Here is a 27,242-nt window from a genome sequence, read left to right on the forward strand (position 1 = left end):
AAGCATTCAACTCGTCTGATTCAGTGATTCCAGCATCATTGACATTTAGAGACCTCTGATCTTGCCGCCTATTCCATTTGCGTTGAAGGAAATAACATTAACGAATAAAAGCATTGTACTCTCAAAAATTAACTTACTCTTACAATCTCTTCTAATTTCTTAGATCTTTATCTTGCCGTTGTATATTACCAACCTTACCTGGTTTAATGTGGTTAAAAAAATTACCATCTCAATCTCAGACCGATTTAATGCATGTAGTAAAAAATAATAATGGCAATAGACGAAGGAGATTTTATTATTCAAGTGTCATCATCATCAGTCATCACAATTCACGACCTACACGTTGACTACTTGTTGGTTTACTTGACTCACAGTAACTTTCTTTACTACAAAAATATTTTACAGCAAAGGCAATCAACAACAAAGTAAGTGAGCCAGTGAGTGAATCTCACATTACCAAAAATACTTTAGGCTTGAGCCCCAAGTTCCAGCATTAAGGTATGATTTCTCGCATCAGATCCCGGTCCCTTAAACTGAATCGGACCTGACAACAAGACAAAGAATGATAGTTAGTTAACCTGGAAAACCATCCAAAATAATGAAATTAATTAGTACTTGATGTATGTGAACAAACCAGGACTAATGTATCGATTCTTCAAAGCCCATTCTTCACGCTGCGACGCAAATTTCTTAAACGGTGCGCCTGAAATTTATCAGAAGCAATGAGTGATAGAGAGAACAAGCGGCCGTAGAGGAAAAAAAAAAAATTAGAGCGAAAGACTTTTACCTTCAAGTTCAACCATAGCTTTCTTGATAACCGGCTTGAATTTTCCTGCAACATAAAAACATATAATGTTGGAACTTATCAAAGATTTCACAATAGTATCGTAACATCGTCTACTCTTCACGGCTTTAATTATATTACCGTGTCTTCTCTCAACATCCATCAATGAAGTCAGTGCAGTACCACCAACTGTCCATTCTTCAACAGGTGCAGCCAAATTTCCAACCTGCAAAAAAAATACAAAGTTGATATAAATAATCTTGAAATAAAGAAACATTTTGTCATATTTTCAAGAAAAGGAAGAAAAATTCTAAACCGATGAGATTAATCCGGTCTTTCCGCTCTGGAGAAGTGATCCAGCACCGTAACCTAATGCGTAACAGTAAGTTGCATCGAAATTCGTAGGCAACCCGCATCTCCCTTCATACCTAAAAAAACACAATCAGAAATAAGATTATGTTGAGACTAGCTAATTAGTAACTAACATATATATACTTAGGCTAAAGTTGTTACCCAAAGAAGTGTGATTTCCCCATGAACTCGCGTTTATATGTACCCGCCTTCTTCTTTTTGTCTAGCTCGGTTTCAACCATTTGTATCAGCATTTTCTCTGTCTCTATTTTAGCCACCTTAAGAGATGCAAAGATAAACCGGTTTTCAGTTATTGGTTTGAATCAGTTATTGGTTAAACCGGGTGATGGTAATTAGAAAACAGACCTGGACATTTCCATGTGGATCTCTTTCAAGCATTAGTTGTTCTTGAATAGTTTGAGGAAGAAACTCAAAAATCTTTAAAGTCTCCTCTTTAAGATTCTTTTTCCATTGGCCTTCTTCATCAACGTTTCCTTCTGCTAAGACTTCGTTTAGTTCGGAAATCAGCTCTTGGACCTGCAAATAATGGATCATAGATGGAGTGAAGAAGCTCACTACACAAACATAGGGAAAAGAACTGGATTGACCATTATTTACCTCAGGGATAAAATCAATGAGACCTTCGGGAACAAGAACGACACCGTAGTTATAACCATTTTCTGCTCTTTTACAGATCACATCAACAATGTTATCCGTAACATTCTTCAACGTTAGCTTCTTCTCGAAAACCTACATATAAATGTTTGGTTATTTCCGGTTCTTAAACCGAAAACTAGGAATGAAGCTTGAGTAACACGAAAAGGTACCTCTTCTCCTATAATGGTAATGTTTGGATGGGTTTGCAAAGCGCATTCAAGTGTAATATGAGACGCAGCACGGCCCATAAGACGTACAACTATAGATAAAATGCAATCGTAAGCTTGTAACAAGATAATTCAATTTGCTAAGAGAAGGTATAAACTTACAGTGATAGTATTTTCCTGTGGAACGTGCATCGATCATAACATTTCCAATCATTTCTGAGTATATCTGCATGAATATAAAACAACCATTGATAAGGTCTTCTAGTAGAAGACATAAGTAAGTAAAAACCATTTTGAAGTTACTTACCTTACAAGCAGTATCAAACCCGAAACTAGTAGGGACTTCTTTGCTTTTCAAATCACCATCTATTGTCTTGGGGCACCCAATAACCCGAGTTTTCATGTTTTTACCTCTGCAAACCAAATGCCGCAAAAATACCAATCACTAAAATGCAATACAGAGAAAAATGAATCTCATTCATCTTTAACAATTTCCAAAAACGTACCTGAAGTGTTCAGCAAGGAGACAAGCATTAGTATTGGAGTCATCTCCACCAATAACCACTAGACCATCTAAGTCCATTTTTGTTACAGTCTCTTCAGCTTGCCGAAACTACAATGTGTACCAAACTGATACTAACTAAGTCCATCGATAAAAGAATCGGTTGAAAGCCACAACATTGACAAAACCTTTTTACCTGTTCTGGAGTTTCAATCTTGTCTCTTCCACTACATATCATATCAAATCCACCCTGCAAAAAATAAAGCACAACAGAAACTATCAAGAATAATTACAAAATGCAAATCTTTAAATACAAAGAGCTACTAGTCCCAACTCTTTATAATCAAAATTTGATTACTCAACAAACCATTCTTTAAAAGACCTTAACAAACTTCTTTCAGTAAACCTACAGTACTCTGTTAAATCAAACTCAATCAAGAGTATCTAAACCGGTAAAAATCAATCCGAACCAAACTAAAACCAAGTCGAAGAGAATCTAAACCGATTAAGATAAAAACCGAACCGAAAAGATAAAAAAAAAAAACAGACTAATAAATTAAACCAAATGATGGTCACTAATTCAGTTTTCTAAGTTTTCATTAACCTCCAAAAACAGAAACCGAAACCAAACAGAACATACAAACCGACAAAAACCTCAAAAGGCACAAAATAACCTGGTTTCTATAAGGGTACACAAACTCAGAAGTAAGCTCAATATATTTCCCCTTCATGATTCCAGCTGGACCGCCACGAAACCCAAACAGACTACTTCCTTTCACATATTCTTGCAAGTAATCTATCCAACCAACAACGAAATTACTTAACTCTCAAAATCTTTTAAAAACCTGAATAAATGAATAAAAAGTTACACAAAGTAACAATGTCTAACCAAAGATTCCACAGATAACATTGTGTCCGCCAGGTGCTTGTCCACCAGACAACACAACACCAATCTTAAGCTTTTGATCCGATTTAACTGCATCAGATTGGTTAGGAACCAATAAAGCTGATGGTTGTCCATATAGATTCGGGAATAATTTCTCAATCTCCTCTGCAACANAAAAAAAAAAAAAAAAAAAAAAATCAAAATTGACTTAAACCAACTAATTTTAACCGGTTTACTCTAGTGATTTCGATTTAGTAATCGAACCTGGGTGTCCGGCGGAGGAACTTAAAGGTCCATCGATGATCTTGAAAGGGTTTTTAAAGACGGAAGGAAGAGGAAGCGCGTGGTCGATACGACTGGCTTGGACTTCGCTGTATACAGAAGTCACACGGCTAGCCGCCCGAGGATTATTCGAGATTCCGGCGATGTAGTCTTTACCGATCAAATCGAGCTGTGATGCCATTTGTGAGTATTTTTTTGGACTCTTGTTCCTAAAAATTCTCTGAATGTCAGAAGTCAGAAGTGTGTGTGTCGGAAACTGTTTGGATAAGTTTCTAAAAGTGGGTGATGAAATTTAATGTACAATATTTCCGGATATTCCAATATGCCAAATTTATGGTTTAAACAAAAAAAAAATCTCGAATTTTATAAAAATATCAAGAACTGCATTTGATTCATTTTCGAAAAAAATTTCGTATCATGGGTTCAAACCGTTCAATGTGTTGTATTTTAGGGATTTAAACTTTAAAGTTTAAAGCATCAAATTCGAATTATATTGGAATTAATTGGTATAATTTTGATTGAAGTTGTGTAATAATTTAAACTTTATCAAAAAAAAAAGTTGTGTGATAATTAGAATAAATGAACAATTTTTCTAGTGTGTTTTGTGTTGAAGAACTGGAGTTGTGAGAAATTGAGACCAAAACATGATTATAATTTTCTTAGTTAATCAGTTTTAGTACTTTTTTTTTTCTTTCTAAAATTAGAGAGGAATGATCACTTTGATTATATTCGTTTTAGAGTCGGCAGGAGCATTGGTCTTTGTTATTGTTATTACTTGTTAGCGACTCGAAAATGAACATAACTTTTGTTTTTTTCTACTGTGTTTTCTGTTGAAGAAACAGAGTTGTGAGAGCTTGAGACAAAACATGATTATAATTATCCAATTAGTTAATAGAAGGAAACGAGTTTAGACCTAATGACAAAAATGGTGAGGGAGATAATCATGAACCCTAGAAAGTATGGACCATAATGGCAACATGTGGTTTAACTGTCAGCTTAACAAGTTGGTAAGGCACTTAGCCACTTACTGACTGTATTTAGATCAAGTAAGCAATTTTTAATTACTTCTCACGTTTTAAAAGTTCTCCCTTTTGAGTTTAACAACTTAATCAAAATGAAAAGTCATATGGATATTGTCACATGACAAAATCCCTAAAAGACCCAATTCTAAAACCTACAAAGACGTAAATCACCACAAAGTGATTCTATCCAGCTGTGTTAACATCTTTTGTGGTTAATCTCCAATTATTGCACACTCTTTTGTTGAATAACACGAGATAACTTATTGTTAAAGACATTAAAAGGCTCCAATCAATATATACAAAGTAACTAGGTAAAAGTAAACCTATGTCTTATCACCTCAAGTTCTAATGATTGTACATTCTTAAATGTGTGTCCGGGGATACCATAAGTGATATACCATTTTCTCGTGGTGGAAGTTTATTTACTCTCTAAGAGCCATTCCACAACGATTTCCATAATTAAAACGCTAAATGGTGGTACAACTTTTTTTTTTTGTACAAACGCAGTGTTTGAAACACTATCGGTTGAGTCCGAGTCCAATTTTTTCTTCTCTTTTTCGACAGCTTCAACTCCAAGACCAACTGTTCTCAATATCTATATAAAATGTTGAATTTTGTGTGTGTGTGTCTGGGTGTATGAAAATACGAAGAATATAAAACTCACCAATAAAAGAATGCTTGATTATAAAATTCCTAAAACATCAAAGCAGAAAATGAGGTATATATACAAGCCAGCAAAGATAAAGCATGTCTTGTCTCCAAGGCAACAACCATACGTTACCTCTTCAGTATTTCTCATGTATATATTTTGTGGAGTATACAAACCCTTTTAGCTAATCTTTACTATATATATACATTTCTCTTGCAAAATGACAACTCTGAACTATTGAAAATCTATCTAAGAATAAAACAAAGTGAAGTTAGAGTTCATCAGTAGCCATGTGAAAACCACAAATAGCTGCTCTTGATCTCTTGTTCTTCTTTGTGTCGTTTTTTTTCATGTTTTTTTAAAAAAATATTTTAATAACTATTAGCTATGTATATTAATTGTGTCAGATTATGTTAAGTATTACATATATCGATCACCTTTTCCACATTACCAAAAACTTTAGAAAATAAAGTTTAGATATACAGTATCATCTTCAACAACAACAAACTAAAGTGGACATGAAGATGGTCTACATCACCATCATAATCAAATTAATCACCCCTATATTCCTAAAACACGACACAAATACATGCATTTAGCTCCCCTTTCTTAATTTTTTTCAGTTATCCTCAATCATACCTAATCTTCTCTATTATTTCCAACTTTTTATTTCATATGAATATATATCTACTCTTCATATATCAATAAACTAAAAAATATTTTCATCAATCATTGTTTTATCAATTGGAAGTAATGAATCATATGTTATATTAATTTGAAATAATGAACCAATCTCACTAAACACACTCTTTTCTTTGATTTTGTATAAAATTTATAAATTCTACAAATAAGATTAAGGGAGGTGTATTCAACTTGATATTTTAGGTGATTTGTATAAAAGTTACAAATCCTATGTTATTCAATCATAGATTTTAAAAAGTATTCTGAAATCCACTGTTATTGAACTGATGATTTAAAAATCTACTTTAAAATCCACTGTTATTCAAAACAGTTTGTGGATTTAGATTTTAATAAGTTTTGGAGGTTCTGGAGGATTTGAGAGGATTCGTTTAGTTAAAAATACAGAAATCCAAATCTCATGGTTTTAGGTAGGATTTGAAAGAATTTTCCCATAAATCATATCAACTTCCCTAAAATCAATCAAAATTCCAAATTTCTTAAATCCCATGAAATCCTCCAAAATCATTGTTTCAATACACCCCCCTAAAATTCAATCGGAAATACCGGATCTTCCAAAGGAAATCTAAATCTTATATACCAAGTGTACAACATTAATTCCATTGCATTTTGAGTAATATAATCGTAGATATTGATTTTAGAGACTTATAAGGGCATCTCCAACCCAACTCTATATTTGCTTTTTAACTCTATTTTAGAGTAAAGTCTAATCCAACCCATCTCTATTTCTACCTCTATAATAGAGATCTCTATTTTTTCCTCTATATATAGAGGAACTCTATTTTTTCCTCTATAATAGAGTTGAACTTTTTTATTTATAAAATGGTCCTTGAACTTTTAACACTTTTATATTTATTATCAATATAAATAAAATATATATTTAAATAGTTTAATACTAATAATTTAATGAAGTGGAGGTTTTGTATTGAACAACACAATACTGAAAGTTTGTCGTAAGATTCAATTCTCATATCAGATATACTATGTTTATTATAGATTCAATAATACACTAATGTTGATGGTTAAGAAAATCTACTATGTTTTATTATTTTATATGATGCAATGTATTTCTTTTAATAAATGTGATATTTAAATAATATTTATGAATGTTAAAAAATTAATTAATATCATAATTTTATGAAAGTTTCACAAATACTAAAATAAATGGGTTAATTTGCAACTTTTATAAGTAAAAGGTATTATTAGTAAAATAGAAAAAGAATCTCTATGGAATATTCTTTTTTTAGAGGAAAAAATAGAGTTATCCATTGGAGCAAAAGTTACATCTATTATAGTTCTCCTATTTTAGAGGTAAAAATAGGGAAAACCATTGGAGATGATAAAAGTTAGTTTTACAAAAATGAATAATGTTGAAGACTTGTTGTTACTCTATAAAATTTTAAAAGAGCCTCTTTTATGGAGTTTTAAAATTGAATTAAGATCAAGACATAATCATGATGAACATGACCCACATTTTTCAATTTTCACATAAAATGATTAAATAATAACTCTCTTTCTTTATTTGGTTTCACAAACATCCCCCATCCTCAGAACCCCCGACTATAATGTGTGACTTAATCGTCAACATGAAAACCACAAACAGAACACAAGAAGAAACAGAGAAAGATAACAAGAAACAGAACAAACAATCACAACACCAAACAAGAGAAGCAAGAATCTGCAGCAAAGCTTTGTGTTGCAGCACCAAAGCAAGACTCAGCATTTCTTCTGCGTCTTCCTCCTCGGTGGAATCAGACAGAAGTTCTAGATTTTCAGACCAACACGGTTCGCTCTCAAGCCTAGCACACTACATGGTTCAGGAGAAGCTAGAGCAGATGATCAGAGAGACACAAGAAGCCACACAACATCAAGCAAAGATTAGGCAAGAAAAGGCGAGAAGAGCAAGAAGAAGAAGCGAGGGTAGCATCGGTAGCACTAAGTTCATTGTCATGATGGCGATGGAGAAGTTTTCTTATGATCCAAGAGAGGACTTCAGAGACTCCATGGTCGAGATGATAGTAGCAAACAAGATCAAAGAAGCAGATGAACTTAGAAGCCTCTTGGAGTACTATCTATCAATGAATCCTCGCGAATACAGGTCTGCCATTCTCGAGATCTTTTACGAAGTTTGTGCTGATTTGTTTCGTAGCTAAAAAGAGAACAAAGATCACTTGTTTCTTTCAAATGTGTGTGTAACATAATTGGTTTGTAACAAAACGGTTTTCTAAGTTAATAAAATAGACCGATTTGTATAACATTCATAAACCAAAAATAACTGAAACTAGAAACTTGAGATTACAGAAGAAAACAGAACTGTGATACAATTTTGCTTTCAATTTCAGTATACCAAAATCTGAACTGATGCTAAAGTGTTTGTTTAGCAAAGCGTTAACCGTACAGTTCAAGTATGTATCAATGTAAATAATATATTGTATTTCTTTAGAGTAACATCCATTATTATAACTCTCCAACAAGGTAATATAACAGTTACAGAACTATTAAACACAGACAAATGGTTCTATACTAGTATTATTATAAATGTTACTATGGATGTGATGTGAGAGTAATGATGATGATTTCAAGGGTTTAAGAGAGAGCTTCCTTCTTTGATGAGCACAAAGAGACTTCCACCATCGCCTCTCGAGATCCTAAGGTCTTTGTCGAGATAAGTTGTGAGCAGCCACGACTGAGTCTTGTCACTAGACAAAGAGAACTTCAATGGTGGTTGGCTTGAGATGGTTCTAGCCACAGACGAAGCCGTGTCTTGGACCGATGTAAGTAACCCTTTAATAGGGCTGAGGTCGATTTTCTGACCAAGAACCTCGACGAATTCAGGGATTTCAATCGAATCCGTTAGCTGAGGAGTTCCAATAACGCCTTGCTCGAACATAATCTACAACAAACAAAAATTACGTTGATGTAAAAAAAATTTGACATGTAAGGATTTAGGTGATGATTGATAGTTACCTGAACACGTTTGGGGCTTCGGATTTCGAACTTAGCGTTGGTGCTAACGGATGTTGTGGAAAACGGACCGGCGAACAGAACAGAGTTCTGAACAGTGAAGGTGTCGGAATCAATGGTTTGTGAGATCTCATCCACTTTAACCAAAGGCTCGATTCTTCGTGAAAGCAATGGGAACATACCCACGAACGATGTGTAGCTTCACGAAAGATAACAGAACAGAACACCATTAAAAGATAAGTTCTTGATTCATAACAAATTCTTGAACTACAAAAATAAGCAAAGACTCCACATTTCCCAAGAAAAAGTTCCAATCTTTAATACCAATCTTCAAAAAAATCATATAAGAATTGTGTACTTACGCGAGAATCCATTTGCCATTGAGGAGAAACAGAGCATCGGTAGGAGCTGGAGTAGGGTTCTTAGACTCGAGCTGGGTGATAAGCTCGCTGATCTCAGCTCTGGTATCGCTCGACGCGCTTAACCCACGATCTGTACCGTACAACGAATCAGCAAGCGATCTCTTAAGCTTCTCCGTCTCTTCCACGGATTCGATCGCTTCATCTGCTTCTTTCTCCGCCACGGATGATGAAGCCATTACTCTCTCCACCCCATCTTGACCCCATTTGTCATCAAAATCCGTAGCTCGGACTTTGAAATCCGGGCGGTGAACAGAGACTCCAAGTTTCGATCGTCGATTGATCGAAGGTATCTGGACTTGAATCGGAGATTTGGAATGGCGTTTAGCGTTTGATGAGTTTGGAACTAGGGTTTTGCAGGGGAGTTGGGTGAACAATGATGGTACAGTCGCCATTTTTTGTTTGTGTTTGCTTTTTCTTTCACAAGAACAAACTTAAACCTCACAAAATTAGGAAATTACAAAACGCGTTTTATAACCGTTGAGCTGGATTGTAAATGACGTATATACCCTTCTCTCATAATATCTTAGGGATGTATTCAAACCATGATGTTTGAGGAATTTTATGGAATTTAGGAAATTAGAGATTTTGAGAGGATTTAAGAGAGTTTTATGATATTTGGTTGAATTGTTAAATATTTTGTTTGTGTATTCAACTTGATATTTTTAGTGATTTATTTAAAATTTACAAATAAAATCTCATGAAATCCACTGTTATTGAACTGATGAAATCCACTATTATTCAAAACAGTTTGTGGATTTGGATTTTAATAAATTATGAATCATGAATTATGAATGATACAAACAAAGTCAAGACACAAGGGATATAATAGTAGGTATTTTGTTTAATAAAACAAGGATATTGACACGTGAATGGTTTAAGATCATCAATTGCGAATCGAACAGTTACTGATTTCAAAATTTGCGAACTTTATGAAAAAATGCATTAAAATCTGTGGAAGATTTTATTTTCTTAAATAATTATTAAATAACAAATTTGGATAATTTGTCCCACTATTCGTGTCGGGGAGAATTTGGTTTGGGTTATTTCTAGGTATAGAAACGCCATGCAAATGGCATGATGTGTCTAGAACCTTCGGACGTGTACTATACTTGTTTGGCCGCTTTTATGTGATCTTCGAGATCGCCAGTTTTGTGGACGGTCGAGATGGAGCTCCAATGCAAAAAAAATATCTAAGAACACCGTTTTCAGTCGCTGTCCTTACCGCGTTTACGGTTTCAAATTTAATGAGCGGTTGATCCAAAGCTAAATGGGCCTTCATTGTAAATTTGAATTTGGGGTTTGGTGAAAAACAGGCCCATAAGTCAATAAATAAAAAATAATACTCCAATTTCCAATAACCGTATTAAATTTCATATGTAGCACACACGTGAATCTCTAGGCAACACGAACATCAGTGAGGTGAGTCACGTGCAACGGGACAAATAGTATTATGAGCCGTAGGATACAATGAAATCAATAAATGTCGAGGATCTCGATGATCGGACGGTTACAAAGGGGACACGAACCTCGATTAAGCCACACCTCTCGAGAACACACTCTGCAAAAAGTGTGTCCACATGGGATTAACGCTGCTCCTTTCTTCCTTCCCATGCACACGCAGCACATTGAATCATTAACACCACCTCCTCCTCTAACCGTCGATGACGACGACGCCGTTTCATTCCCTTCGACGACGACTCTCTCCGCCGTTTCCTCTAACAATCTCATTAACGATACTCTTAACGGCGTCAAACTCCCTGATGATGACGCTACCGTTTCCTCCGTTCGGTAATTTCTCTCCGCTGCTAAAGCTGCTGCGAGATTCATACCTTGGTTTAACTGAACCGGTCCATGATTTGAACCGGAAACGACCCGGTTATCGAACGGTTCGTCGTCTTCGCGAGTGTTAGTAGTAGTACTGGTTGTTAACCGAAGACCCCAGGTTGGACCACAGCATCCGATTCGTTTGAATCCTAGCCGTTCCTTTAGTGTTCGGCTCCTTCTCCTGGTTCGATCGAGACCGTCCATCTGGAGCCGCAGCAAATCAAGAAATGTCGTTGACTGTAGCGTCTCGGGCTGGGACTGACTAGTTTCTACACCGAGTTGTTGGCTCATTATGGAATCAGATACAGAGGTTTTGCAAGAAGAATAGAAAAGAACTAAGAGAAAAATAACTAAGAATGGATTCTGAAGAACACATCCGCCATTCTTGAACACACCAATAGAACAAAAGAGAGAGAGAGAAGGAGAGAGTGTTGCAGCTGTTTCGGAAGTCGTGTCTCGCAGGGTTTTTTAAAGCTTTTTTACTTGTATCAATTACTTCCGAATTACGATTGCATTCATTACTATATTATTAGTATCTTTGAATTTGAAGTTAACACAAATTTGACCAATAACACAAAAAATTTGGTAAAACGTTTCCTTTTAAATTTTAAAACTTCCACTAACCACGTTAATTTGGCATGCTAATCTATTAACTTGGAATTTGCCAATTCAATAAACAAAAAGGTTCAAATTTTTAAGCTGAATACAAAAATTTATGACAAACTTGTTCGACATGATAGCATTGAAAAGGAGAAAACCCGTATAATTTTTATTTGCTTAATTTGGAATAAAAGGGTTTTTATTATGTATTTTATTGATACAAAGTCTAACTACTAAAAAGAACTACTACTACTTAAATTTTTTTTAATGGCATTTTCGACACATAACGTTGTTAGTAATCAATATGAGTATGCCTCTTGGAACATGAGAAGGAGAGTGGTGAATGCTTTAAATTGGAGATGTCAAAGAGTTCCATGAACCTCTGGTCTGAGATCCTTGCTTTAGCAGCTGCGAATCTCTGGTACTCATCGAAGATGGAGGACAGACACCATCTCTGAATCTTCCTCACACAACCTACTAGACACCCTGTCCGATGCTGCAACCGAGGGAGACAAGATATATAAGGATCTTTTCCATCATATCATGACTAGGGTTGTTAACCAGAGGAGAGATGTCTCAATTTACCTTGCCACTTTTACAATGAATCAAGACAGGATGATTCTCAGTATCTAGTTAAAAAGGCAAAAGAGGAACTTATATGATTAGATGATCAACACGTTAGGCTCAATGTAAAGATGTTTTAGAGAGACTATATACTAAAGAGGGTACCAACCTAGAAGGACTTGTAATGCTTCTCGGATTACCTCGTCAGGGATATTAACAAAGGGTTCCTGAAAGAAACACAGAGAGAGAACCATCAAAATCATCAGTTTCAAGCACACACGGAATATGTTACTCATCCATCATCTCTGCATAGCTATATCTCATCATAAACATGCTAAACAAGAAGACTAAACACAAGTTTAGAAGCAACAACCATAGATAGAATTAAGCATATTAAAGGATGAAACCTTAAGATTCTTAAGAACATACTATAAACCACAGACTATGCAACTAAGAACAGGGAGATTCAAAGCATCCTCACCTTGCATCTTTCAATACCAAATTGAAAGACTTGGATCCCATTTGATTTTGCGAATTCTATGTTCACCTCTGGGTATGCCTCAGGGCACAAATATCTAGAAAACAACAACAAAATCAAGAGAGATTAGAGACAAAAAACGAAGATGACAGACACAATTAAGCATCGAAAATCGAGTGAAATCAGAGGAAATTACATGATGGATCGGAGACGAAGAGACTGGAGAAAGCTGAAACTGACGGGTTCAGGGAAACCAGAACGGAAAATTCCATTATCGACCATAGCGAAATTAAGAGGCGGCACGAAAAGCTCACTACCGCCGCATCTATCCTCCGTCGAGTTCTCCGACTGTGGTACGGTGTGAACATCTCCGGCGTAGCTCTCCAACGTCATGATGATGAGCGGCATAAACGGAAACGAAGAGAGCAGAGCTTTTACGATGGAGAAAAGTCGAGAAGATTCACAAGTCTTTTTGGGGAATATTAAAAGGTATCCATAAAGAATATTCTTTAAAGCCAAAAGGCCCAAAACCTACTCTCACTCTCGGTACTGTAGTTTCGTGTATTGGAAAAGAGACTGAATAATCAAATCAAATTTATCAAAGGGTCGTCCAATTAGATCAAATTTAAACATAATTGATCTCGTGTATTGGAGTACATAATTAAATCAAATTTATTTATACTCTAGTTTTATATATTATTGGGAGGGTCAATATAGGAATTTCCATGCTCTTTGGTCATATACACCGAAGTAGTTAGAATTTCGATAAACGTATATATAACTCGATAGAGATGATGATTCTCTTATCAAAATTTGTTAATAATTCTGGAGGCTTGAAGCTTAATTGAGTCAATCGAAATAAGTGAAACAAGCAGCTTGGTTGTTCAAAGGCGTCTAAGCTTTTTTTTTTCCAATTCCCCTTACCATGTCTCTTCTCTCCCAACACATTCACACCACACACGTTCACTTCCTTTATGAAATTTTCTTGATCATGCGGATACATATTTATATCATGAAAAATAGGTTCTTGATTTCTGCTCATGAGGTACATGAGCGTTACTTAGTAGTAGTAGTAGTAGTAGTTTATGCTTTTTTTTTTTTACTCAAGTAGTAGTAGTTTATGCATTATCCACAAACCACAATAAAAACATGTTGGGACTTTTCTTTTAAGGAACTTATTAAATCATAACAAAATATATTTTCTTAATTATTAAAAATATATATTTTCTCGAGTTCTTCGGCATAATTAAGATGTATATTTTATTCAAGAACGTTAGATGTTGGCCAATATATTTTATGCAAGATAGAAAAACTAATATAGAAGACTAAGCTAAAATTTGCAGTGATATTCTTTTTCTTCAAAGTCAGATACTTCACTACCACGAATTTCAAAAAAATTATTAAATCATGAAAAAATCCCTTCAATGAGATTTAATGAGCCAGAGATATATTAAAAAGAAAAATATAATAATAGCAATCTGAATAAATGCAAAGAACAGTCGTATCTTTTCATTAAAAAAAATTTAGTTGCATCTTTTCATCGTAGCTTTCATTAAAAAATATTGACAGAAAAAAATATATGGTTCCATCTTTTTAGAAAGTTGCATCTGTTGAATGTAGAGTTGTGTCTCTTACAAACAGTTGTGACTTTTGTATATAATATTAGCAATATGAAGGAGATTAATGCACTACATCGAGACCATAAGGCAATGGCGAACATGATTCACTTCCATTCAGTTTACATGGCGTCCTCGAGAACAAAATGTTTGTGCAGATTTACTTGCAAAACAAGCAATAACCAGCTCTCAAATGTTTTCTTTATACCCATTCTGTCCATTTTTCTTACTTCATGCTGTAAAAAATGATTGTGATTCAAGTTTCTAATAAAGTAATCGGAAGGAAAAAAAAATATTAGCAATATGAATAAATGCGAAGATTTTTGTATATAATATTAGCAATATGAATAAATGCAAAGAACAGTTGCGTCTTTTCATCATGACTTTTTATTAAAAAGTTGTGACTTTTCATTAAAAAAAATTGAAATGCATCTTTTCATTAAAAAAATATTATTTAATTTTAATTATTTTTTTGACAAAAAAATAAATGGTTGCGACTCTTTAGAAAGTTGCATATGTTGAATGTAGAGTTGTGTCTCTTACTAACAATTGTAATTTTTGTATATAATATTAGCAATATGAATAAATGCAAAGAACAATTGAGTCTTTTCATTGTGACTTTTTATTAAAAAAAATGGTGACTTTTCATTAAAAAAATTCAGTTGCATCTTTTCATCATGACTTTCTATTAAAAAAATATTATTTAATTATTCTTCTAACAAAAATATTATATGGTTGCGTCTCTCTAGAAAGATGCATATGTTGAATGTAGAGTTGTATCTCTTACAAACAGTTGTGATTTGTGTATATAATTAGCAATATGAATAAATACGAAGAACTGTTGCATCTTTTCATCGTGATTTTTTATTAAAAAAAATTATTAAATTTTTTGTTTTGACAAAAAAATTATACGGTTGCGTCTCTTTAGAAAGTTGCGTCTGTTGAATGTAAAATTGTGTCTTTTACAAACAGTTGTGTTTTTACAAACAGTTGTATCTATTCAAATGTTCATATCTTTACCAATTCTGTCTATTCAAATATGAATTCATACTTTTAGTAATCTATATAATTTGTTCTTCTTTTGTAACAATTTCAAACTTTCCTTTTTGTTCAAATGTACATGTCTTTAGGATTATATATATTTGTTCTTCTTTTGGGAAATATTTAAACTTTCTTTTTAACATATGATAATAGTAATCTGAATAAATGCGAAGAAAAATTGCGTCTTTTCATTATGACTTTCATAAATAAAATTAATTTTTTTTTGACAAAAAAATTATATTGTTGCGTTCTTTTGAAAAATTGTACATGTAAGTTGACTGTAAAGTTGTGTCTCTTACGAAAAGTTGTAACTTTTCCGAATAGTTGTGTCTATTCAAATGTTCACATTTTTAACTGAGTATAATTCTTCATAAATTATTTATATTTATTAAAACATATTAAAAGAAATTATCCTAACCGTTTTATTGAAGCATTGAAACATTTGGTAAATTTAAAATTTAAGATCACATCACTCGGATAAACGCTACTTTCATTTACTAATCATGTAATTGCAATCCTATTTGTGTGTAAGTTACTTAGAAAACATTGTTTTCATTTATTTATATTAATATTTCAACTGTTCCAAGTTTTTAGTAATCAACCATTTGCAAGTATTTGTAAAAATTACTAAATATATATTATTATAAAAATGAATTTTTTGTAAGGATTATTGATTTAACTAAAGGTTTATGGATTTTTCTTAAAAATAAAGTTTTAAATTTTTAATGAAGTCATTTAGACTATAAATCTGTTTGTATTTTTTCACTCATAATTGTTTTACCTTTACAAAAAACTAGATACATAACCAACAACTTGTACGGAGAAAAATAAGTACTAAGTACATTTAATATTGGATTCAGTTTTTAATGTAAAAATAAAGTTTCAAATTTTTAATGAAGTCATTTAGATTTATAAACTGATAAATCTAATAAATCTATTAAAAAAACATAAGAGTTCAAAATTACCAAATAAATAATTTTACATTTCTTTCAAATTAACACTCTATATGGTGATGTCATATGTCAACATATAAGCATTTACAGATATAATTATGTTTAACTATATAACTATGTGGGAATAAATATAAGAATCTACTTATCTTCAAATGTATAATTGTAGGCAACAAATAATTATATAATATTAAAATAGAAAAAGAATTAAATAAAATATGGGGATTTAATTACATTAAAAATTATTTTAAAAATGCAACTACCTATCATATGTTTATAGCACTTATCATTATTTATTTAATCGTAAATATTTGTATCCCTCATTTGCATGTTTTAATTGTATTTTTTCTCAAAATAATTGAGTTAGATATGTGTAAGTTACATCAAGGGGCATTCTCAAAAATGCCCCTTTTTCCATACCCCTTTTTAAAAATACCCCTTCATGTTGACCATTTTTAAAACTACCCCTCTTTATATACAAAATGACCAAATTACTCTTTTTGAGTGACAGCAAGAATGTACAGTCATCAAAATCGAAAATATTTTCCCGCCAAAAAAATTTCCCGCCGAATTTTTTTTTCCCACCAAAATCGAAAATTTTTCCCAAAAATATTATTTTTTCCCGCCAAAAAAAAAATTTTCCCGCCAAAATCGAAAATTTTTCCCGCCAAAAATATTGAAATTTATACATTTTAAAAATATTGTAAACGCTTTTAAAAACCTTGTAAATGCTTTTAAACAGCTTGTAAATGCTTTTAAACAGCTTGTAAATGCTTTTAAACAGCTTGTAAATGCTTTTAAACAGCTTGTAAATGCTTTTAAACAGCTTGTAAATGCTTTTAAAAGGTTTTTAAACACCTTATAAACGCTTTTAAAATCATTTACAAGGTGTTTAAAAAACTTTTAAAAATCTTATAAAAACTTTTACAAGGTTTTTAAAATCATTGTAAAAGCGTTTACAAGGTGTTTAAAAACCTTTTAAAAATCTTTTTAAAAACTATTTGAAAACCTTTTAAAAACCTTTTAAAAACCTTTTAAAAATCTTGTAAAAGCGTTTACATGTTGTTTAAAAAACCTTTTAAAACTCTTTAAAAAATCTTGTAAAAGTCTTTACAAGGTGTTTATAAGGTAGAAACCTTATAAAACCTTTTAAAAACCTTGTAAATTTTTTTTGGCGGGAAAAATTTTAGGGGGAAATCTTTTTTGTCGAAATTTTTTAACAAAATTTTTTTGACAAAAAAAATTTTTGGCGGGAAAATTTTTTCGAAAAATTTTTGGCGGGAAAATATGTCGGAAATTTTTTGGTGGGAAAATTTTGTTTTTCTTTTTATTGAATAAAATAATTTTCATCTAAGGGTAAAATGGTCATTAAAAATTAAAAGAGAGCAAAAATTAAAATGGCCAGAAACGAGGGTATTTTTGAAAAGGGGTATATCAAAAGGGGCGTTTTTAACAAATTCTCTTACATCAATGGCAAAATCTGTAAATATTCTAGTCAGAGGGTAATCCACTAATTAAATAGACTTAAAAGTTCATTGCGAACGATACGTCAATATGAAATTTCTGTTAATCATATGTAAAAAATAAATTTATTTTTAAGAATATTTCTCAAAATACTTTTAAGAGTTGTATTTTTGGAATTTATTATTACATAATTTAATAAATATGTATTAAAGAAATTTTATAATAAATATTTTATTAAAATGAGTTCCCGGCGATAGGCTCAATACCTAGTTTGCATAACGTAAGAAAAGAAAAATGAAGAAAATCTCTTACAACCACATGATGAAAAAAATCTCAAATCTCAATGTGATATGATATAACAGTTAAGTCTTTCATACGATCATATCCAACTTTATCAAGTCGCCTAATATCGTCTTCTATAATTCCTCCATACATAACTTCTCTCATACTGTTTCTCTTCGGATCAACATACATAATACGAAACCATTCATATAAAACCCTATCCAAAATCGTAAGCTTAGAAGCTCTAGAAGATGTGTAAATAAATTCACCAGTCTCAGTAACACCCATCAACTTCCACTTTTCTTTGTTGAAATCATGAGGTGAAGGAAAATGTTTATATATCCATTGGTTATGATTCTTTCGATCCTCCAGAATCCATAATTCAACTCCAGAGGGAGTGGAACTTACCAAAGCTAATCTTCCCTCAAAAGATGCCCAAAATGTATTTTTGTCATATTTCTTGGGATGTTTAATCAAAATGAACGTCTCGGATTTGAGATCAAAACTCATTATCGCACGCACTGAGCTCACAGGACAACCAAAAGAACCTTCATAGTAGATAACTCCATCAATGCATCGCGCAAAACCTGTCACATAGTAATGACTAGGGAAACCTTTAGTTAGTATTCTCCATGATTCTTGAGCTCCCAATGTAAAAATCCCAATCTTGTTTTCTTCCATAAGAATGCATAGTACTTTGTGTCTACCGTTGATCGGATCATAACCCAAAAATCCTGCTAGGGGACTGCCTTGGTTGCAATCAAGTTTAGGTAATGTGAAGAAACTTTTCATGATAGGGTTTCTAATAAACATGACATGTCTAGAAGTTTCCAAGTAAATCAAGCCGTGGACGGATTCGTAGCGTCGAATATTATCATTATTGGGGATTGTAAATTGAAAACTCTCCACTTTAGGACCAGTGTGTAGCGGAGACGCAAAAAAGAACAGCTTGTCGTTTTTTCTGAAGATTAGCATAACACAATGCCGTGATGACAAATACTGTGTCACGACCGAGTTGATGAAACCTGGAGTGGTGGTTATTGAAGACCAGAGCCTGGAAACGGAGCTAAGTCTCACAATTGATTTAGCTGGCAGTCTTGAGAATATCTCAACGATTAAATCAAGGGGGATATGCTCTGAAGACTGTATTGTTCTCTGGATTTTCTCATCTTTGATCGCTCCACAGTTTGACCTTTTTCGAACCTTACCTTGTTCTGCAACAGTTTCCGTTTCCAATGAGTGCATCAAACGATAATACTACATAATTATGATCAATTATAAAATCTAGTGAGATAGCTAGAGAGACTCTTGAATATATACTTTTCAAATTGACTAAAAATTTTAAAAACCTATACTCATATTCAACAAAGATTTAGAGAGAAACATATTTTAGGGTTTTTGTTTTTGACACACACAGTTATTTCTTGCATAATAAGCAATTTTCGTGATTGTTAGAATTAACATTTTTCTGGCAATTTTGACGGTTCTGGTGGCTTTCCTGACACCTTCTCTGTCAAGAAACACCGTAAATATGGTCCAGATTTCTTATTAATGACCAGATTCTCTTCCAAAAACCCCCAACTTGAGCCTGGAATTTTATCTCAAACAACTTATTAACTTAAGACCTAAGTGATTTTTTATCAATCTCCAAAAACCCTTATTTGCCACTGTTTTTACTTCTTCATCACAAGAAAAACCAGTTTTTATCCCAAAAAATCCAACATATCAAAACTCGATCTTTCAGAAGGAGAAGATATAAATAAGTTAGGTATCCTTACCTAACAAACAAGTGATGACAAAAGATCGCCTCCGGTAAACAACGATAATGAGCGATGGCTCCGATGGTGACAAGCGGTGGCTACGGTGATCAACGGAGAAGACCAAAGGTGGGACTTTAGCACTAGTTCTTTTCCTTGCGGCAACGACGAGACACACACTCAAACAGTCAAACCCTTGTTGAGTTGGGACTTGGGACTTTACTCAACTTGGGCCTTAATGGGCTGGCTTTTCCTCTAATAGAACTAGAGCTCAGACCTGTGATGTTGCGGGAAAGTATTTTAGAAAAAAGATAGTTTAAAATTAAAATTAGAAAAAATATATTATGAAATTATTTGAATCTATATTAATAAAAAGTAGAAGCTATAAGTTTCTAAAGCTGTCCACCTATGATTTAAAACCTCCAATTGTAATAAGACATGTCACTTATTAACATTTTTTAAAATTCCCAAAATTTTATATATTAAGAATTCTTTTAAAACAACCTATCAGGATTTGACATGTCATTCATTAACATTTTTTTAAATTTCCAAAAATTTTTTAAAAAAAGAAAATTTTAAATCTATGGAAATAAAAGAACTATGCACAATATCCCACATCAGGTAGAAAAGTTTTAGACAATGGTTCAGAACCAGTATAAATAAGATTAATATGCTTCTAACAACGAATGAGCAGGAAAGCTTGATTTATCAAGCATCCAAGTTTAAAAATTATTCGGTTTGATCCGGTTTTTTATTTGATCAAATTAAAACTTTAAAAAGTTTCAAAAAAATATTATCATTTTTAAAATTCTTAAAAGTTTAAATATTATAAATATAGAAACTTTTAATAGTCCTTAGCTTTTAAAAAGTTTTTAAATATTATAATTTTTAAATTTTAATAGTTTAAAATATTATAAAAATTGAAACTTTTTAAAATGTTCAAATTTTATATTTCGAAACCTTTTAAAAGTTTAAAATACTATAAATATTGATGTAAAACATAAATTATCTTATTTATCTACGTTTGTGCTTTTTATTTTTTATGAGCTACAAAACATATTTTTGTGTATGATTTTATAGATGAGTTGATATTCTTTCATTAATTTTTTATTTTTGGGTCTAAGAAAGAAGGATTGACATCGCGAGACCTTGATTTGATGTTTGAGTCAAGTTTTGGAGTTTAAAGAAGAAAGATGGACAACAAATACACATGTTTTATTAGCTATACATAGGCATGACCAGAGTTACGGTTGTCACGGTTATAGTTTATTAACCATCGGTTATGGTTAAAAATACTTTTTAGCCTTAACTATAACCGTTTAATAAACGGTTAAACGGTTACGTTTAAATACGGTTCTGGTTCAAGCGGTTAAGGTTATATACGGTTATGGTTATTTGAGAATATGATACAGTTGATATTATTTGATGATATAACATAATTGATATTATTTATTTATAATTAATATGTTTTTATAGTGTACTCATATTTCTATATATCATATGATTCATATTAAATAAATTATTATTAGTATATTTTATTATGGTTTTAAAATATTATAAACCAAGTAAGGATTTTGGTTGGAGAAGATTCTAAACATGTGGATCTAAAACAAAATAAGTATATAGATAAAATTATCAATAATTGGATGCATGTGTTAACTATGCTGCTCTTCATGAATTTCACAAATTTTATAAGAAAAGAAATAATATTGTTCTTGGAGTTTGATGTGTTAACAAGTTGTGTGGTAGTCTAAAAAAAATGTTTTTTAGTGGAAGAATGTGAAGAAGTTGACGAGTAAGAAGAAGAAAAAAGTATAACGAAGAACCAGACGATAAAAGTAACAATGAAAACTACTACAAATTTTGACAATGAAAATGATAATACTAATTTAATTTTTTATCGTAATCAATCATATATAATTTTCATCAAAATATATCTAGTAAACCCACACGTAGCATGGGTTCAAAACCTAGTGTAATAGAATAGTTTGAGTACATAAACTGTTACTAAAAAACAATCATCAAAAATGAAAACTTATAACAAAAATATTATGTAGAATAGATGCAACTTTGCAAAACATATTGTTTAAAGTATTATAAATATAAGATATTTTTTGTGAAGAATTATGGTAAAGAGGTACAATTAAAAAAAAAATCATTATGACAAAATGATCCTTACTGAGAATATTGAACTAATGGTTATAATGAGTAATGTAATTTTCTATTAAATAACTATAATTATTTCTAAAATTTTAGTTAGATGATAGAATAACATTGAATATTAGATATTAATATTCAAATTATTTAGATTTAACATAAAATGAAAAATTTGTTTCAACGAACAATGATTTGTTAGTTATTGATGAAGAGATAAATATATAGAGAGTTCAAAAGATATGACTATTTAAATAAACACACCTATTCGAACGAAAAGTTGTGATGAAAAAATATAAATAAAATATAGTCAAAAGACACAACTATACAATGAACAGATACAACTGTTTGAGTTTTTTAAAAAAGAACACATAAAACCAATTTTTTACAAAAAAACACTACGAAAAGTTGCAACTGTTGTTCTCATTTATTCAGATTGTTATTATTATTTTTAAATATTTAAATTTTTTTTACGGAAAGTTAAGATAAATAGACACAACTGTAAATTCAATATTAAGTTTTATAAAATTTCTCTATTGCTATAATCATTTCTAAAATTTTAGCTAGATTATAGAATATATTCAATTATCTAGACTCAACATAAAATAAAAAAAAAATTCAACGAACGTGTTAGTTAGTGATGAAGAGACAAATATAAAGAGAGTTCAAAAGCATGACTATTTAAATAGACACATATATTAGAACAAAAATTTGTAATGAAAAAATATAAATAAAATATAGTGAAAAGAGACAACTCTACAATGAACAGATACAACCGTTTGCATTTTAAAAAAAAATAATTAAAAACAATTTTTTTACGAAAAGGTACTACAATAAATCTCAACTGTTGTGTCTGCACTTGATTATACCTACAAATTCATATAAACTGCTTTTAAATAGAAGACATCTTTATTACTATATTCAAAAGTCAAATCCAAAAGTTCATTATATAATCTATCTAACTCTTAAAAACAAAATTAATTAATTAAATTGATAATAGTATTGTATTAAAATATTAATAAAATCGATGTATGATCATAATTTTAAAGGGTTCACCGATGGTGATGGCTTTATAATTGAGATTCATAAGCGAGTCTAGTAATAGTTTAATCAGTTTATTGAAAAGCATTAATTTTATACGGGAAAAAACTTAAAAATACTCTATTTATTTTTTTATTTAGAAGTTTAATATTTGTCTCTTTTTATTGGAGAAAAAAATATTTATTTAAATATTATTGGTCTAAAAATACATCATTTTATTGATATATTCTTACCTGTGACTTACACCCGTTAACGGATGTTAACAACTATTTATATTCAACTTGGAAATACACGTATTAAATAGTCATGAGAGTAGAAATACGCGTATTTATAATTTAATACGTGTATAATTGTCTTGGTGTGGTGGTAACAAATAGGTTATTATCCCTTCGAAACCTGGGTTCGGACATAAATAAACCTGGGTTCGGACATAAATTCCGGTGATAACATAACTATGAAAGAAAAGGAAAAAAATACAACATTCTTTTAATTTAAAAAGTCATCAGAGCTACCGTAACACAATTCCATAATTCCATGTGCTGGTGGAAGTTTACTTAAAAGTGGAGACGTGTTTTGTCTGTCTATAATGAAACTCAAATGTCAACACAGTAAGTTAGATTCCTCAAAAATATATCATATGACACAATCAATCATTATATAAACCAGTTTCGACGATATGTGGCATTTTTGTTGTATTGTAACTATTTGATGTCTAAGGTTGAAGGACACATGGCGGAGAGGGTCAAACGTGAGATACATTAACAAAATTAAATCCAAATATTCTAATATCATTATAATGCGATTTTTAAAATATAAACATAGCTGCGATATCTTTAATTAATCTAGTGGTTGATCCCATCTGAGTTTATATATCCAATCTATATAACACATTTGTTGTACATATGTGTTCAGTCCAAAATCCAAATCATCCAAACAATTTACAAACTAACTAGTAATAGTATTGAATATTAACGGAATTTAAAGATATATTTTCCTTTTTTCTGGAAAAATTATTTGATGATAATAGTATAATACCAAAATTAAATTGTATCTCCCCACCACATATGCATTTCCATTCCATATATAATAATCCATCATCACCATAATTTAATATATAAACTCAATTTCACTATAGTTATTCAAACACTCTATGCAACAATAAATTTAAATATATTAAATTGAATTAAGTCTAAGAGGCACATGACGATATGTGGCATTTTTGTTGTATTGTACACACGTAAGCTTACAAAATACAAAGTGCCTTATTTATTTTAGCTTTCCCCTCCAAAGTCCCAAAACTCAGCAAAACTATCTCAAAATCCCGAATCAACCCCTCAAAGTCTCAAACCCGATGATGGAAGAATCATCATCAAAGCAGCAACGATCTGATCAATCCCACAACTCCTCAACCCGACCCGACCCGATCCTCCAAAAACCACCGGAATCATCACCAGCCACGAAATTCTCGTTCCCGAGACTCCTCCTCTGGTTCGATCAATCAAATCGCGTTAAAACTCTGCTCTCATGGTCCATCTTCTTCCTCCTCGCCGTCATCGTCCCAATGATCTCACACTTCTTGCTACGTTGCGCCGACTGCGATTTCAAACACCGCCGTCCTTACGACGGTTTGGTTCAGCTCTCGTTATCGATCTTCGCCGGAATCTCGTTCGTTAGTCTCTCGGATTGGTCCAAGAAGTATGGTATTCGAAGGTTCCTATTCTTCGATAAACTTAAAGATGTGAACGATAAAGTTAGGATCGGATACGAAGCTGAGATCCAGGTATAATTAAATCTTATCTGCTAATTATAGTAATTAGTATTTAATTTCATAATTAGAATCGTTAATTTTGGGATTAGATTGGTAAGCCCTTTTGGCTCAGTGGATGTCTAAGTCTTGACCCGGTCAAGTTGACCTTACTATCGCCCACTGCATCTTAGGCTCGAATCTCTAACTCTGAACCAAAGTGAACTTGAGGTTTTGGGCCACATTTCCGTTAATTTTGAATCAAACATTGGTTTGGTTATAGCTTTAATTTGGACTTTGGACCGAAAGGTTCGGTTTGGTTCGGGTAGTCGGTTTCGAGTAATTCGGTTAATTAGCAAGGCTACCGAATATAATCGAACAAAAATTTGGTTCGGATAGGTTTGGTTATCGGTTAATTTAATTCGGTTGTGTGTTTAAAATCCATACAAAAACTTGGTTCGGGCTTTGGATAGCGGTTAGGTTCGGTTAATTATGGTTACCGGTTTGGAAATCCGGATATTATTAGCATCTTACAAGTGTCCCTGCTCTGTTTCTTGTTGCAGAGATCAATGAAGCTACTAGCTATCTTCGTCCTTCCATCGGTAACGCTACAAGCTATCTATCGTATCTGGTGGTATGCTTCAGGCTTCAACCAAATACCTTACATCATTAACCCAATGCTGAGCCATGTTTTAGCCTGTACACTTCAGCTCTCGTCTTGGCTCTACCGTACATCACTCTTCATCATCGCTTGTATCCTCTACCAAAACATCTGCCACCTTCAAGTCCTCCGCCTCGATGAATTCGCCCGCTGCTTCGCCTCTGAGATCACTGATTTTAGTTCCATACTCGCTGAGCATCTCAAAATCAGGCGTGAACTGAAGGTTGTTAGTCACCGTTTCAGGCGGTTCATTGTTTTGTCATTGTTCTTCGTCACTGCCACTCAGTTCATGGCTTTGCTTACCACCATTAGAGCTAGTATTCCGTTTAATATCTATGAAGTTGGCGAGCTCGCGGTAAGATTTACTACGTATTATCTTCACTTTGATCGTCTTTGTTCTTGTCTTTCTAAAACATTATCTTGATCAATGTCTCTGCTTTGTACAGTTATGTTCCATAAGCTTGGTGTCAGGGCTATTCATATGCTTAAAAAGTGCAACACAGATGACTCACAAAGCTCAATCTGTTACGAGCATCGCCACAAAGTGGAACGTGTGCGCCTCTTTAGATTCATTTGATGTTCTTGACGACGGTGAGACTCCTAAATGTCCAACGACCGTACAACATTCTCAGATTTTATCGCGGCGTCGTAATGTTATTCAATCATCTGATGATGATGAAGAAGGAGAAGGAGATCACGATGATATTGAGATACATCCAATCTATGCCAGCGCCGTTTGTGCTCAGAAACGTCAAGCTCTAGGTAAAGAAAAAATCTTGAATTAGTTGATGATTGGAACAAATCTTTTCTACCACCGTTAAACTAAGATGTGATTTCTCTATTGTATATATATTTAGTGACCTATCTAGAGAACAACAGAGCTGGGATCACAGTTTACGGATTCTTGGTGGATAAAACATGGTTGCGTATGATCTTCAGCATCGAGCTTGCTCTTCTTCTATGGCTTCTCAAAAAGACAATCTGTAATCTCTAAATCCATATATTCATTTCATCGACTTTTTATCATGTTTAGACATAACCAAAAACGTTTTCTTCATGTGTTTTGGTTTTTGGCAGTGAACATAACATGAAAACGAAACGAGTGTTCTTGCTTTCTCTCATAACACACCACCACCAAATTTGAAACAGAGATGTTCTTTTTGTCACTAAGGCTGCCATATAACAGGTGTTTTTTGTCCCATGTATGTCTGCATAGAAATGTTTGATAATTTTATTTTTGCAGTTATATGTATATGTGTATTCAACTCATGTTTATTGATTGTGAAAAAAACAGGTTTAATAATATGTTTGGTCAAATTGACGATCGTAAGGTAAATGTATGAATATGGTTTATTATTCTAAATTTTGAAAATACATTTAAGTGAAAATGTCTTCTTCTTCTTAAACCTCAATCTCTATGCTTATTCCAATTTCTTCTTCTTCTTAACACTGCACATATAGTTTTTAACAATTAACAGAAATATTCTAACAATTAACAGTTTGTTTTAAGGAAATCTTTTATCACATGTTATTAAAAATTGAGGTTTTCTAGGTACAACATCAATATTACCGTTTTCAATATTAAGATTTACCTGCGACAATCAATCATTGGGCCAAAGGTTACAGGCAAAGTAACGCCACAAAGTTTAGGTACACTGATAAGTTTCTCGATATCAACTTT

The 27,242-nt window shown here is 32.4% G+C and overlaps 7 protein-coding genes across 7 annotated transcripts; 2 read left to right on the forward strand and 5 right to left on the reverse strand.

The window, feature by feature from the left end:
• LOC104717213 (pyrophosphate--fructose 6-phosphate 1-phosphotransferase subunit beta 2) lies at positions 278-3,929 on the reverse strand. The gene is made up of 16 exons (XM_010434757.2): positions 3,612-3,929; positions 3,351-3,512; positions 3,136-3,257; positions 2,658-2,711; positions 2,466-2,572; positions 2,267-2,372; positions 2,122-2,185; positions 1,963-2,051; positions 1,754-1,885; positions 1,502-1,672; positions 1,298-1,413; positions 1,101-1,212; positions 926-1,010; positions 788-832; positions 635-703; positions 278-544 (listed from the first exon to the last, which is right to left on the reverse strand). The coding sequence occupies exons 1-16, from the start codon at positions 3,808-3,810 to the stop codon at positions 468-470; spliced, it is 1,710 nt and encodes a 569-aa protein (XP_010433059.1). The 5' UTR covers positions 3,811-3,929; the 3' UTR covers positions 278-467.
• Positions 7,560-8,245, forward strand: LOC104748199 (probable transcription repressor OFP9). The gene has a single exon (XM_010469877.2). The coding sequence runs from the start codon at positions 7,565-7,567 to the stop codon at positions 8,150-8,152; it is 588 nt and encodes a 195-aa protein (XP_010468179.1). The 5' UTR covers positions 7,560-7,564; the 3' UTR covers positions 8,153-8,245.
• LOC104717222 (probable plastid-lipid-associated protein 1, chloroplastic) lies at positions 8,406-9,831 on the reverse strand. The gene is made up of 3 exons (XM_010434769.2): positions 9,326-9,831; positions 8,967-9,162; positions 8,406-8,892 (listed from the first exon to the last, which is right to left on the reverse strand). Exons 1-3 carry the CDS (start codon positions 9,775-9,777, stop codon positions 8,578-8,580), a joined length of 963 nt encoding a protein of 320 aa, XP_010433071.1. The 5' UTR covers positions 9,778-9,831; the 3' UTR covers positions 8,406-8,577.
• On the reverse strand, positions 10,736-11,767 carry LOC104717233. Its single transcript, XM_010434780.2, has one exon. It carries the CDS (start codon positions 11,498-11,500, stop codon positions 10,859-10,861), a length of 642 nt encoding a protein of 213 aa, XP_010433082.1. The 5' UTR covers positions 11,501-11,767; the 3' UTR covers positions 10,736-10,858.
• LOC104717244 (probable tyrosine-protein phosphatase At1g05000) lies at positions 11,952-13,368 on the reverse strand. Its single transcript, XM_010434790.2, has 5 exons — positions 13,048-13,368; positions 12,855-12,948; positions 12,543-12,600; positions 12,395-12,438; positions 11,952-12,305 (listed from the first exon to the last, which is right to left on the reverse strand). The coding sequence occupies exons 1-5, from the start codon at positions 13,257-13,259 to the stop codon at positions 12,102-12,104; spliced, it is 612 nt and encodes a 203-aa protein (XP_010433092.1). The 5' UTR covers positions 13,260-13,368; the 3' UTR covers positions 11,952-12,101.
• On the reverse strand, positions 18,256-19,449 carry LOC104748206 (putative F-box protein At4g09190). Its single transcript, XM_010469885.1, has one exon. It carries the CDS (start codon positions 19,447-19,449, stop codon positions 18,256-18,258), a length of 1,194 nt encoding a protein of 397 aa, XP_010468187.1.
• LOC104717254 lies at positions 24,404-26,909 on the forward strand. The gene is made up of 5 exons (XM_010434801.2): positions 24,404-24,936; positions 25,464-25,916; positions 26,008-26,323; positions 26,419-26,544; positions 26,639-26,909. Exons 1-5 carry the CDS (start codon positions 24,508-24,510, stop codon positions 26,650-26,652), a joined length of 1,338 nt encoding a protein of 445 aa, XP_010433103.1. The 5' UTR covers positions 24,404-24,507; the 3' UTR covers positions 26,653-26,909.

Source organism: Camelina sativa, chromosome 2 (assembly GCF_000633955.1).
Source record: "Camelina sativa cultivar DH55 chromosome 2, Cs, whole genome shotgun sequence".
Classification (NCBI taxonomy): Eukaryota; Viridiplantae; Streptophyta; class Magnoliopsida; order Brassicales; family Brassicaceae; genus Camelina; species Camelina sativa.

Coding starts and splice junctions, on each gene's coding strand:
- LOC104717254 (XM_010434801.2), top strand. CDS start 24,508: ATGATGGAAGAATCATCATCAAAGCAGCAACGATCTGATCAATCCCAC. Junction 24,937..25,463: donor GATACGAAGCTGAGATCCAG/GTATAATTAAAT, acceptor TTCTTGTTGCAG/AGATCAATGAAGCTACTAGC. Junction 25,917..26,007: donor ATGAAGTTGGCGAGCTCGCG/GTAAGATTTACT, acceptor TGCTTTGTACAG/TTATGTTCCATAAGCTTGGT.
- LOC104717222 (XM_010434769.2), bottom strand. CDS start 9,777: ATGGCGACTGTACCATCATTGTTCACCCAACTCCCCTGCAAAACCCTA. Junction 9,163..9,325: donor AATGGCAAATGGATTCTCGC/GTAAGTACACAA, acceptor TCTTTCGTGAAG/CTACACATCGTTCGTGGGTA. Junction 8,893..8,966: donor GAAGCCCCAAACGTGTTCAG/GTAACTATCAAT, acceptor TGTTTGTTGTAG/ATTATGTTCGAGCAAGGCGT.
- LOC104717244 (XM_010434790.2), bottom strand. CDS start 13,259: ATGCCGCTCATCATCATGACGTTGGAGAGCTACGCCGGAGATGTTCAC. Junction 12,601..12,854: donor TTGGTATTGAAAGATGCAAG/GTGAGGATGCTT, acceptor TGTTTCTTTCAG/GAACCCTTTGTTAATATCCC. Junction 12,306..12,394: donor TTCATTGTAAAAGTGGCAAG/GTAAATTGAGAC, acceptor CCTCGGTTGCAG/CATCGGACAGGGTGTCTAGT.
- LOC104717233 (XM_010434780.2), bottom strand. CDS start 11,500: ATGAGCCAACAACTCGGTGTAGAAACTAGTCAGTCCCAGCCCGAGACG.
- LOC104717213 (XM_010434757.2), bottom strand. CDS start 3,810: ATGGCATCACAGCTCGATTTGATCGGTAAAGACTACATCGCCGGAATC. Junction 2,052..2,121: donor CACAGGAAAATACTATCACT/GTAAGTTTATAC, acceptor TTTTATCTATAG/TTGTACGTCTTATGGGCCGT. Junction 1,673..1,753: donor TCATTGATTTTATCCCTGAG/GTAAATAATGGT, acceptor CATTATTTGCAG/GTCCAAGAGCTGATTTCCGA.
- LOC104748199 (XM_010469877.2), top strand. CDS start 7,565: ATGTGTGACTTAATCGTCAACATGAAAACCACAAACAGAACACAAGAA.
- LOC104748206 (XM_010469885.1), bottom strand. CDS start 19,449: ATGCACTCATTGGAAACGGAAACTGTTGCAGAACAAGGTAAGGTTCGA.